Below are 13,836 nucleotides of genomic sequence, written 5' to 3'. Positions count from 1 at the left end.
TTTTGAAAAGGGAGAAATTGTGCTATATGAAGAAAAATTATAGAAGAGAGTACAGAAGGTCAATTATTAATTTGTTTTTCTGGAATATTCAATCTATGAACTTCTGAGATTGTCAAAAATCTATACTTCATGGCTGCTTTATTTCCACAGAAGCTAAAAAGTAAATAACAAGATAAATCAACATTTTGTTCTCTTATACTTATTCAGAAAACCATGGAAGGGAATAAGGCTAACCAGGGGTGCCATCAATATCTGGAGAGTCACCATGTTTCAGGGCCCTGAAAGTTTCTGAAGTGAGAGGCTGGACAGACAAAACCAAAGGTATGAAAAAAATATCATCTTTTTACTTCTGGCTGTCCTTTCTCCATACAAAGAGAGAAACGCTTAGACTTCTTCAAAAATAAGCAGTCACTTGTTTAAATTACTTTTTTTTATTTTTATGAATATCCCTTTTGAATCCTTCATGCACATTTTCAAACATAAAAATCTTTCAACTAAATCGTCTGACATTAGTTATAATTGTTCTATAACGTGGTAATTCCAACAGTTCCTCGGGAATCTATTAAACTTTGGAAAACAGTATCATCAGACTAGACAGGCCAGTAGGAAGGGCTTGATGAACACTTTACATTTGATGTAAAGAGGAGGGTGGTTGAACTCAACTCATGGGTGGATAAATAGAAGTTTTCATAGCAGTAAGCAACATGGCATATGGTTTTTTAATCACAGCTATGCTGCTAATAGTAATTCAAATCTCTTTTCATACTGAGAGATTAATGAAAATATAGTATTTGCATTGTTTGTGTCAAATAAGTTACATGAGGATGTTAGTTTATGACTTAAAAGAGATTCAGCAACTCCTGAATGAAAGCTTCCATTCATTTTTAAAGAAATACCATGATGATTGTACAATATTGGGATCTTCGTCTTGGTAATACTGTAAGCAAATACTAGGGTTTAGGCGTCTATTAATATACAAATATACATATGTAAACAGGTAATGTACAACCAGCCTGAAGTTGTATCTTGCATCACAATTCTGAAATTGCACCAATGAACATAGTATAAGAATGCTACAAAGAAAAGATATGATCTACTACACCAATATACCTATAATAATAGCTTAAAAGAAACAGCTATCACACTCATTCTCTCATGTTATTACATATCCAACATCAGAAACTAAACTAACATTGATACAATTAATAACAGAAAAATGAAAGTTTCATTTATTTACATAACTGTGCATCTAGGATAAAAATTAAATTTTGAATCATACAATTCCAGATTTCTTCATCCATTCACGTATATAAACAATGTTTTATCTGTAATGGCAATAAGTACCAAATAGATACCTCTAACCTCTTTAACCCTAGTGGTAAAACTGTAGAACTTATTGTATATTTATCTGTATGAATAATAAATAGCCACATACAAGTGTATGGAAACACACAACAAACACTCTCTCTTCAGGCTGAGGGTTGTTATGATAAACATAATTCAAACAATTCAAGGAAGAAAATAATTAGCCTTTTTTTTAAAAAAAAGTGCATGGAAATCAAAACATTTAAAAGATTAAAAGAGCTCAATTTTGGAAGGAAAATTCAGTTTTATAAAAATAAAATGTTTTTCTAAAAATTTGAGGATACATAAAAACAACTCACTAAATAGAGAATGCAGAGAGCTTTCTTTAGCTTTGAAATGCATATTGTGGCAAAGAAATCCTTAACAGTAGGAGAGTACATGAAAATCTTGGTTCTTTAATATTTCAGGAATTTACTGGCAAAATGAACACATTTATACTTAATGGATTTCCTTAATTCAGGCACAATTCAGGCATTAATTGTAATGCATTAGAAGACATGAATTTTAATATTAGATATTTTCTATAACCTTTCTAATAGGAAACAAGACTTCCTTTCTTCTTAGTCTGGGGCACTTTGATTTCTGTGTACTCCAGAATGATTTATTTGGACAACATGGACAATGCCAACAATGCACAAAATGGCTAAAGCATTTAAATGGCAATATGTCCCTAAGACTGAAGAACATTACCCAAAATTTAAGAGTGGGACTAATTTGCATGCATTTACTCAAGTTCCAGTATATTTAAAAGACTTAAAATAACAATCTGACTAAATTACTTATACCTGTATAAGTTTTAAAAGCTTCATAGATAGATTTCCATAAAATTATTTCCTGAGTCTATCTTTTTCTAGCCAAATTCAACAGCCAAATTCATGAAGAAAAACATACCTCTCTGAATGTGAAGAGGAAGTCCTATTAGACAAATTTTAACATGATTTTAATTATCACAGTGTAAATGTCTATATTTAAGTTATTTAAGTATGAAGTTACACTGTTCTCTATCAGTGTTAGTCCCTGGCAAATTTCTGCAACCTATACCCTGGCAGGTATTGGTTTTCTTTCTTAAAATACAAATCATAGTTCTATTCCCTCCTCCCCCACCCCAAATTTATATCAATCCAAACAATATCTGAAATAATTAGCAAACATGTAAGGAAATTATTATGAAGGAAGAACTTTAAAATTACATTAAATGCTGAAGACTTAAAAAAGAAAATTTTGGATTAAATTTGACTTTGTTGTAATAATGGTGTAACAAATAAAGGAAAAGTGATATAAAGGGACCATGTAATGAGTCTATCAATCCCAACTCTTTTACATGAAGATAAAAACCAATAAAATATTATAAAGGTCTTATTCTGATTTTTCAATCCATGGAAGATCAGAAGAGATGAATAATAGGACCACTTGGGTGTCCCATCTACTCTAGATTATTTGGCGTGCCAAAATAAAGAGCTCTTTACTCTCTCTGACTTGCAATGAATTTCTGCAAACATTAACATCACACCCAGAAGTCAATTCATTTGTAACAGCCTGCAAGGACTCGAGTAAAATAACTTATAAATTATCCCTTGTGGTAGATGATAAGCCTTTCAAATTAGCTGGATAATAAAGTAATTTAACAGCACAAAACCTGTGAATTTTCAACAATAAATAGGCACAAAATATCTCTCAGTCAAACAATCATATAAAAATAGTATGTAGCATAACAAGAGATAATGAATAAGTATTCAAATAAAACCTGTACTAAACTTGGCATCAATAAGGAGAAAGTATTGAACAAATGTGAAAGATAACAGGGGAAAAAAGGTCATGTTTATAAAGTCTGAAACTTCTTACGTTTTTTTTTCTCCAATTGCCTGAAATATTTTAAAACACTTTAATCACTTACTGGTTTTTATATAAAGGGATAAAACACACCTTAGCTATGACACAAAAACTATTATTTAAAGCCTATGAAGCCTAATATGTGTATATATTTATATATTTAAAAATTCCTACTTCCCAGTAAATTATTAAAAGAAAATATTTTAATTAAAGTTCAATCTATATAACTTCTGAAGCTGAACTTTTTTAGCTATAGTCCCTTCGGTTGAATTGATGATACGATGTCTGTTTTGCATTTCCAAGTTGCCACTAACAATGAATGAAAGCGCTTTTGCAATTTGAATGTGTCCCATGTAAACTTTCCAAATATATGCCAATGTTTTGCTTTTTTGCTTTCTTGCCTGGGAAAATTTATTAGCCATTTCTCACCGAAACACTACATAACCGTGAAGTTTGTGATTGCTGCTCATGGTGCTGATGAAGAGTGGTATTTCACAAACGCAATTGCAGCCAGTTCTTTACAAAATTCTTCTAATACTATCACACCTTCAAGTAATGTCATGTGGTCAACACTGTAAAGTGAAGACAAGGAATAGATTTAAAAAGCCATACAACATCAGTAGGAAAGAATCTGTATTTGACTGACAATTAATATACTTACATAGGCCCTTCAGGTTCTAACCCAAGAAGACGTTTCCTGACCAATAGGAGTTTAGGTGTGAAATCAGGTATGCGCTGAATACGTACCATGAGATCCCCAACAACCTGCATATCATCCACAAAAATGTTGAACAAAATGAAGCAAAGAATCAGTGTATATGGATCTGAATTTTGTGTTAAAGTATCAAAATTCAACTTTCTAAAGTACTGTACATATGGCCATATGTGGGCTTCATGCAATTCAGATGGATCCCCGGGAACCCTATCAAATTCCCACTCTGGTCCATCTGATGAAATGACAAATGATGGACATTAACAAGAATAACAGCTGCCTTCCATTTCCAATTGCTCAGCAGCAAAACCATTCACATATGCACTACTGTGGGACTGATCAGATGGCATACTTACCCTAACAATTACTGAAAAAAGAGAACGGCAGCCAGAAGCCAGATTTACATAGGGATCCAAAAGGTATTCATGAATATGTGGATGTGGAAACAAAGAAAGCTTGGACAATACAGATGTGACTTGTAGATTGACATCATATGGCTGTGGGGTAAAAAGAAAAGAAGACATTTCTTCAATATACACGTTCATTGTCTCAGATGCCTGAATTTCAGCAAAAAATTACTAGCTCTGCTTTTATCCATATACAATATCTACAATGAGTAATTTTATCACCCATGCAAGCACATGGCTTTTATTGTCTTGACAAAAAAAGCCATTATATTACTCAAAGAAAGCCAATGGCTGAGATTTCTGTTTTATTTCTTTAGGGCAATAATTGGTTTAAAGCTATCAAACTATAGGCATAAAAAGGATAGAAGGTATACAATAGATCAATTATTACTGTTTAGACTATGCAGGAGAGACGGTTTCTATATGTCCTATTCAATACACCAGTCGACTGTCATCTATACTGATGATCATCTGAGGCGATTGAGGGATTCTTATGGCTGCTCTTGAATGCTAATAGCAGGCTGAGTGCAGCACAAAGAATCTGTATTTTCTTTCTGTCTCTAGTTCTGGTCCTTGAATATATTTTAGCAAAAGTGAGGGAAATTATTATTAGGTGAAGCTCTCAAAAATTGGACTGATGGAACAAAACAATTTTCCTAATGTAAAACAATTCATTTGTTTGTTAGCATGCCATCTCCTGTCCATGGCTCAAGAGAACATTCATATTCCAATGTTACTATATTAGCAACCCAAAAATGTGTTTACAGATAGTAATTGATCTATAATTACTATAATGGATTTTTTTTGTATCAGCAAAATGTCCACTTTATCCTTTGTTCCACAGTTGTTATAGAACAGTAAGAGAGATTCAATCCTGAAAATACAGAAAGCAAGAAATTTTCAGACTAGGTGGCTACACACAGATTGCTTGGAGCCTTATGAGACATTTTACTTACATAAAAAAACTGAAAACTTGTTTTGATTAGCAAAAATACTATTGATATCAACATATTGGGATAAGAATCAAGGAGATGTTGGGTATGAGAACAAGAGAACATGTATGGAACATGTGGGTTAAATCTGTAGTCAGGAGCCATCTTGCACTTAAGAAATAAATCAGTTTTTGCAAAGTTCTGCAAAATCATGTAATTTGGAAGTTGTAGATACAGAATTTCAGTTTCTGTGTAAAAGAGAATCAGAAAAAATAAAAATAAAAAATATCAAATATTCAAGAGGTCAATACTAATGGATCAACAGCCATATACAATGTTGTGTCAGAACACTGAAATGGCATTTATGGATCTGGAAAACAGAACCTGCATCTGCAGGAAACTACCATGGCCTGCTTTATAACAGGGGTCCCCAATCTGTGGGCTGTGGCCCACTAGTGGGCCGTGAGTGATTTGCAACCAGATTGCGGAAACGACCAGCAAGTATGCATGCGCAGCTTCACTTGTGTGAACAACAGACAAGTGTGCATGCATTCTATTTAAGTGAGTGGCAAATGCGCTTGCCAGCCACTTGTGTGTAACTATCCCTTCTCTCTCTGCTGCCAGTTGCAAAGCCGGAAACATTGGGAATTCTACTTTATAACATTAGTAAAAACTGCATAAAGTTGTCATATGTCAATAGAATTGCATTCAATTGTAAGTAAATGTTCACAGACATTGTTATAGTTAAATCAAGTTTTTCATTTTAATCTCAAATGGGTGCTTAGGAACATTTCCTTCTGATTTAGCTTAGCATTTTAGCTTAAAAATGCAGCTAGCCTCCCTTAATTTAGTAAAATCTAGCATACTAACAATTTATACTGTCCTCTCCTTTTAACCTGTTACGATTCCATGTTTTTTACCTCTTCTATTTGAGGGAGAGATAAACTCTTTAAATCTGAGTTTATGAACATTCAACAATTGTCAGATATAAAAAAATCACTTTCTACGGTGCAACTGTACTAATTTCACCACCATTAGTTACGTTGTGCCTAAAAAACAGCTATATCACAAAATAAAGCAGCACAAAATGTAGATCTACCTGATCCAGAATTTTTCCCATTCTATCAAAGAGAACTTTCAAGAAATGTCCCTCAAAGAATGCAGCTTCTAAATTGCACTTTTCCAGAGATTTAGGAGATCCTGGCCATTCCCATCGTAAGCATATGGAACAATAATCCCGAAACTGAAGAAGGAAACATGTGATTACTAATTAATAAATTAAAGAAAAAATAGTAACTACAAGAAACTCATGAATAATCAACTACTTTTTAAAGATCATTTTAAATAAATCCTAAAATAGCAATATGCAAGTCTGTCTATCTATCTGCATTATAGTATCCTTCATAGAATATTGTAAAAAACACTGTGAATTTAATTGATAAGTGCTGTTTTCTTCACAACTAAAAATACTACACTGCAAATATCACTTATGAAGAAAAATTAAGGTACTAATCTGAGGCTATTTGAAAATTTCAAAACACATAACAGTATATTTCATTCTTTATTTTATCTATCAAGCAGTCTGAATTGAAGCTGTATTTGAGTAGTAAATGGACATGGTGTATGTTAAAATACTATAAAATTGCTTGGCAGATAAAATAAAGAATGAAATTAACTATTATGTGGTTCCAGGTTTTTAAAAAAATAATGAAGTAAACTGTCACATAATTATGTAACCAGGTAAAGCTGGGTTCTACCTCTCTCTTGTCTGAAACCATCATATTATATAAAAATAGCATTTCCTGTCTTTACTTACCTGTCGATGGGCATCTCTGAGGTAGGTATCATAACCTGTTCCTTCCACATGGTAGGAAGATTTGGCTTCATCCGGTACAAGACAGAGAAAACTGCAGAGATATATGAAACAAAGATACATAAAACAAATCCTTTCTATGCCTTTACAACACTGAGCAACTCAAATACTATTTAACTTATGCTAGTTACATGAATTGCTGTGGAACAGAAAACAAAGAAATCTGTTGAGGCCTTTCATTCAACCTGATTATAAAAATTCTGAACTACTGAAAAACCACGTTTAACCCACTCCTTGTTATTTCAGTTAGCACACCATTTATTTGCTTTCTGTCCATCAATTTAAATGTCATTAGAAAGCAAAACCAAATATAAATGTAAAAAAAATGGTATCATGCTTTGATCAAAAGAGCATTTCATTCACATACTGATACATGCTATTTTAGGTACACATATGCTCAAATTATTAAGTCTGTCCTTTTCCTTTGGTGTAAAGAATGTTAAAAAGATCAATTTAATGTATTTGTGCATTTTTCCTTTATGTTTATTAATTTTTCACTTGAAATACCAGGCTAATTATATAAATATAGCACTTACAAAACCTGCATTAATATATTAAGGACTTCTTTATAAAATTATGGATAATATCATTGTGTAATAGTTACAAATGATAATGAAATCTATAGTTGAATGAATAAAATAATTACTTTAGGAAAATGGATGTTTGGGTTTAGTAGAAACAAAAAAAAAATCAACCAAACATTCTGGCTGTTTTAGAATCAAGCTCAAGATAAGACAGTGAGATTCAATGAGGTACAATCCTTCATTTGCTTAGACTAATAGAATCTTGCCAAACTAAAGCTGTAACCTTCTAAGGTATCAGATATATCCTGATAGATTCTAGGGTTGGTTACGTTCAACCATCCTCTCTCCCACCACCACCCCGGGCCAGGATTAGGCAGTCTCTTCCTTGGAAATAGTTGGCAAAATCCTCTGATGCTGATGCACATCCCATCAAGGCTGAGATCTTACTGTCCATTGGGATGACAACAAATTATGCAAAAAGGAATTGAAGGAATAAGCATTACCATCTAATGGCATATCTCTGAGGATTTCCTTATTACATTTCTATTGTAATTCTGCACTCTTAAGAAGCTATTTGTAATATTTGCATTATTTTTCTTATTGCAGTGGTTGAAGAGTGAATATTCATAATCAAAGCCCATATATTATAACTAAATGTGTGATTTTTGAGTAATATATGCTTTAAATATGAAATTAAAGATTTCAGGAATCCAGCTCAGGAATGAAGATCAGTCAAGCCTTTCTGACTGATACATTATATTCAAAGCTATCTACTAGTTTGTACTTACCATTTTGTCTACTTTGCAAATACTATCTTCTGATTTTCTCTCGGGGTCAGTGAACACACAAAGACACAGACACAAACACACACACACACACAGCCCAAGACCTCTAACTCTAACCCATATTGTCACATGATGGCTTCAATGTTCATCAGAAAAAGTAATCAATCTTCTCTCCTTTAAACCTTTAGCTCCACCATATAGTAAACTTTTCATTTAGCAGAATAATGTGATATAGAAGTTAGATCATTTGTAGGAGTAGGAAGATTCAGATTCAAATCCAGCCTACTATGAAAAACAGCATCATTCTTATGTGAAAAAAATGGACAAATAAGTGCTGTGCATGTCACATTTATTCCTGGAAGTTCATATATAATAAACGATTAATAAAATATATACTATACCAGTCATTTTTATGGCATTTATTGCAGAAACCTAAAGCAAGTGTTACAGTATTACTAATCTAAGAACAAACATTAGAAAGTTTAACACACCTATTTACAATTTTATGAACTTCAGTCTTCCCATCAGTTTTTGGATGATCGGGAGTTGTAGGTGGTGAAGTGCTAATCCATTCTTGATTTGATAATATAGTATCAGGAGAAAGATCTGTAAACAAAGGATCTTCTTCCAGGTCTCTGTTGCAAAACAAAGAAAGAATAAAAGTTAATGCTTTCTCTTTGAAAGAAAACTTTCAAAGTTTGCAATCTGATGTCTGCAATCTGAAAAAAAAATTACATCCATCCTGTACAATTTCTATTCCTTTCCCCTTTCAGCTACAGCCTTCAACTCATGAGCAGCTTTTAAAACATGTTCCAAAATAGTTTGAATAGACATGGAAACATTCTATCACAAAACAATCATGAAATAGGCCATTCCAACATCAGAATATTTGAAGCATGAACCACTTCAGAATTAATTACCTAGAATGATATTTCTGTTTCAAACAATATCTACTTTGACAACCAATGCACCATGGAAGCAATTGCAGAAAGATACTATATATCTAGATATTTATAAAACAAGGGAAAACCCAAGAGTTAAATGTAAAAATATTCAAGATGAAAAAGAATGAGGAGAATTGGGATTTCCTGATTTGAAATTATATTTTATAGCCTGCTGTTTAGTTTGCATGAGTGGGTGTTGTGCAAAATAAAAGAACTTTAGAAACAGAAGGGCATGACCTCAGATTTGGATGGTTTGGTTTTTAATGGTACATCAAAATTAGGTTAATGTAGATTTTAAAAACCATTATATTATAAGTGTCATATTAAGATATGGAATAGATACAAACAAAGGCCATGCCTAAAAATGTCTTTGTGAGTCATAGTACAAGAAGGATTTTATAGGAAAGAAAAAACAGTGAAAGAGAAATTAATTTTCAATTATTTTTACACATACTATTAAGAGAAAGTAGACAAGAGGACACTAGGAACTGAACAACTTAAGGTGAAATTTTAAACTGAATTATATGCATAGGGTGAACATATAAAATGTGTAAGCTTTTACTGAAATTTGAAACAGAAAAAGAAGTTAAAGGGAATGTGGTAAATTGAGTTAAGAACTTTGGTTTTAACACACAAATAAACCAATGGGGAAATATGTGGGCTGAAAGGACTGAAAATCACATTATATTACAATTTCCAAGATAATTTTTATAAAATGATATACCATTGGTACATGACACCAAAAAACTGTCTAGAATATGTAAAGGTGCCATATTTTTCGGTGTATAAGACACACTTCCTCCCCCAAAAGTGGGTGAAAATTTCTGTGTCTCTTATTGAATGAATGTTGCCGAAGCCACCAGATCCCACCCTTCAGTCTCTGCCTCCCAGCAATTTGCTCCTTGTTGCAAACACTTCAGCACAAGTGATTTAGTAGAAGCAGCTGATTGGCGGTTAAGCTGCTTCCCGGATTACCGCCTATCAGCTGTTCCAGGCTGTGAGGATCGCTGCCGCCTATTGCTGTCTCTGCACGCCCCATTTTTGGCCTCCGTATGCCCTATTTTTGGCCTCCGTGCGACCCATTTTCGGCCTGTTCCAGGCGGCAGCGATTCCCGCCACCTGGAACAGGCCGAAAATGGAATGTGCGGAGGCCAAAGATAGGGAATGCAGGTCGAAAATAGGATGCATGGGGACCAAAAATGGGGCAAATGGAGGCAGCAATGGGTGGTGGCAACAATGGTGGGGGCTATCCCTGCAGCCTGGAACAGCGGATAGGTAGTATTCTGGAAGGAGGCAGATACAACCGCTCATCAGCTGATTGCTGAAGCTGACTAGGCTGTTTGCTGTAAGGAGGCAAATTTCTGGGAGGCAGATTATTTTTTTCTTGTTTTCCTTCCCAAATGCTAGGTGTGCCTTATAGTCCGGAGCGTCTTATTGCCCGAATAATATGGTACTTCAACTCTATGATGAAGATGTGGAAAAATGAAGGGTCATTTTATCAAGTTTAGTAGACTTGTAAAACAGCTAAAAGAGTTTGGGTTCAAATACATATAGTTTAAAAAGCATTTTAAACATTAACATTCCACTGAAAGCAGATCTTCATTAATCTTTTTTGGGATTAATGGACAGACAATTAGAAAAGCCTTATGGAAGATTACTTTTCTTAATGCTAACATAAGCAAATTATGTGCAAAGATAGAAATTCTCTGAAATACCCATAATGGAGAAATGGTTGGTGAAGATGACAGAATTTTCAGAGATGGCAAAATTCACGATAACTATATTTGTTAGTGATTGAAAACATTTTATGGATTCCTCCCCCCGAAAAATAGACAAAGTAGAAAAAACTTGTGATTTATGGGCTTGATGTTTAGAAAAGGTAAAGAAAAGGGAACTTCTCTAAGGCAGTGTTTTTCAACCACTGTGCCGCGGCACACTAGTGTGCCGTGACATAGTGTAAGGTGTGCCGTGGGAAAAACACTTTATATATAGTCAATATAGGCAGAGTTAAATTTTTTTAACATTTTCTAATGGTGGTGTGCCTCGTGATTTTTTTCATGAAAAAAGTGTGCCTTTGCACAAAAAAGGTTGAAAAACACTGCTCTAAGGGATCCTTAGGATTGATAAAATATAAATGCATTTATAACTTCTGTAAAAAAAGGTTAGAAACCACTCCTTTTTTTACTTTGTTTTCTTTCTTTTTATTCCTTAATTTCTTATTACTTTTCTTTATGTTTAATGTATTATTTTGTAACAAAATTATTCAATAAAAATAATTTTAAAAATAAAATACACTGGCAATCTGGGTGACCCCTGCAGCAATAGTGTAACATAGTGGTGGATTTGGTTTTACTACTGGTTTGCTTGTGCGCGCGCAAGCGCTCTTGCTTCTGCGCATGCAAAGAAGCATCTGGGCATTGGGCATAGCCTCCCGCCACCGCTTCTACTGGTTCGGCCAAACCAGGCGGAACCCGGAGCAACCCACCTCTGGTGTAACATGGCAGTGCCAAGACTGGTTAGTAAGCAATGCTGCCACAGTATTCTAGACCAGCTGTAGTTTTTAAATAGTCTTCAAAAGTAAATTACAGTAATATAATCATAAATGGCAAAAACGTGAATGACAGTCTTTGGAGTATCCTGCTGCAGATAAGGTTGCTGTTAAATGGGTAGAAAGAAGTACATTCTTCATTCATATCTCTTGCATGAAACAGCAGTATTTTCATGATTTTACTTCTACTCGTTAACTATTTGTGGCCTATTAAAATAACACATTAACACATTAAATATATGTTCTCAATTATTTGCTTATTAAAATTAACCTACCTGAAAGTAAAACGATTTTAGGTTTTTGTTTTTTTTAAAGAATAAAAATAAAATAATGAAACATTATAGCTACTTCAGAGGAAATTCAAAACATAATAAAACATACACTGCTCCTGGTATCTGCCCATTTTCTACCAGGTCTTTATCTTCTTGGCAGGGTGGTTTATATTCTGTATAGTTTCTCTCTTCTAAATTTCTAAGAACCAGGTTATAAAGAATGTGTTCATCAGGCTTTTGCAAAAGATGTTCAAACATTCTGAGGGTCATTATGCTGATCTGTAGAAGTAAAGGAAAAAATACATTAAAACATACTGGAAAGGGTTAGTTAATTCCTTTTTCATACGTGTTCTCAATATTATGCTTGTCACTGATAGAACAGCTCTAGAGACTAACATAGAAATACATACTTAATGCAATCAATACTTGGAAAATAAGTTTTGGTTATCGTAACAGTATAATTGTTACAATCTCCTAATCTGGTGGCTCATTACAGGTGTAAATTTAGGAAAAGCTGTTGTAAAATTATTTTGTAAATCCATCTGAATGAACTATTCTAGGTTAGGGATGGGAAATTGTCATCCTTCTCCAGTACTGAATTAGTATGGTTTGTATGGCTATCACTGAAACTGCAATTCAGCAACAATTGAAGGACCACAACTTTCTCATGCATATTCTATTCTATAGTATTCTGCTTAGAGAATGGAAACAAGACATGCCACAGGTTCAAAGTAGCACTTAAGTGAATGTTATATGCTTCCTAGCCTGTAACATTCAAATCTTGAGGCAAATCTTGAGGTATTAGTTTTCTAATTCCTAGACCAGTCGAGCACTTTAGGCTATCAGTGACTTGCCCAGCCTTTGAAAGTGCTGACAGGGCTTTCTACTTCACGATTTTCCATTTCCTCTTACCCATCTCTGCACTACATCCCAAAATGCTACTATCCTCTATTTAACAGATAGGAAAGGAAGCACATATGCTAGAGATTGCATACAGACTTTTAAGTATTTGTTTTTCAGTTCTTTATGGATTACTCTGAATTATTCATCCTCAAGAGTGGTCTGCCCACTTAGAAATGAGACTATTAGAAGGTGTAGCAGTATAATCTTCATTCAAGCTTTTAAAATATATATTTACTTATAGTTATCTGGTGTCTAAAGATGAACTATTTTGTAATGTTGTTCACCCTTTAAAACCTATTAATAAACATCTTGAACACCATTTGTTTCACAATAGCACTGTGCACTTGCTATATTTGAACTTCTTACCTCATCTGAAATGTGATCACAGTGCTCAATTAAGCGATGTCGCAATGGATGCCTGTTGACATCCATTAGTTTTTCTGGCTCCCGCTGCTCTCCAAGGATGAAGTAAACCATTTCGTGAACTAAGGCATCTGATGAAACTTGACGAACGATACGATGCAACAGGGCAGTTGAAGTAAGAATTCCAATCTCTGAACTGATCGTAACAAGAATTTTTAAAAACAAATTGAATAACATGGTTTCCGTTGTTAAAAATAAAAAGGATGGGGGAAAGCCCCCTTCATTTTACTCACGTTTGCATTAGTTGAGGTTCCATCACACCAATGAAAAAACGTTCCCTCACTGAGATTGCCATGGCAAGAGCAGTTGTCTAAAATA

The 13,836-nt window shown here is 33.9% G+C and overlaps 1 protein-coding gene across 2 annotated transcripts in view; it reads right to left on the bottom strand.

The window, feature by feature from the left end:
* Positions 1 to 411: 411 nt before the first annotated feature.
* FHIP2A (FHF complex subunit HOOK interacting protein 2A) overlaps positions 412 to 13,836 on the bottom strand; it is a 30,907-nt gene continuing 17,482 nt past the window's right edge. For both annotated transcript variants that reach the window (XM_014064283.2, XM_014064285.2), the window contains 9 exons: positions 13,752 to 13,828; positions 13,462 to 13,654; positions 12,302 to 12,471; positions 8,920 to 9,063; positions 7,063 to 7,153; positions 6,346 to 6,489; positions 4,264 to 4,404; positions 3,857 to 3,960; positions 412 to 3,767 (listed from right to left, as the gene is read on the bottom strand). In XM_014064283.2, the coding sequence (XP_013919758.2) occupies positions 3,662 to 3,767; positions 3,857 to 3,960; positions 4,264 to 4,404; positions 6,346 to 6,489; positions 7,063 to 7,153; positions 8,920 to 9,063; positions 12,302 to 12,471; positions 13,462 to 13,654; positions 13,752 to 13,828 (1,170 nt within the window). In that variant the 3' untranslated portion in view covers positions 412 to 3,661. The remainder of the gene's footprint in view (positions 3,768 to 3,856; positions 3,961 to 4,263; positions 4,405 to 6,345; positions 6,490 to 7,062; positions 7,154 to 8,919; positions 9,064 to 12,301; positions 12,472 to 13,461; positions 13,655 to 13,751; positions 13,829 to 13,836) is intronic.

The sequence above is a fragment of the Thamnophis sirtalis genome, unplaced genomic scaffold (assembly GCF_051295495.1).
Source record: "Thamnophis sirtalis isolate CommonGarterSnake01/CBP01778 unplaced genomic scaffold, rThaSir2_p1.2 scaffold_11, whole genome shotgun sequence".
NCBI lineage: Eukaryota > Metazoa > Chordata > Lepidosauria > Squamata > Natricidae > Thamnophis > Thamnophis sirtalis.
This window is presented reverse-complemented; position numbering and strand designations above follow the sequence as displayed.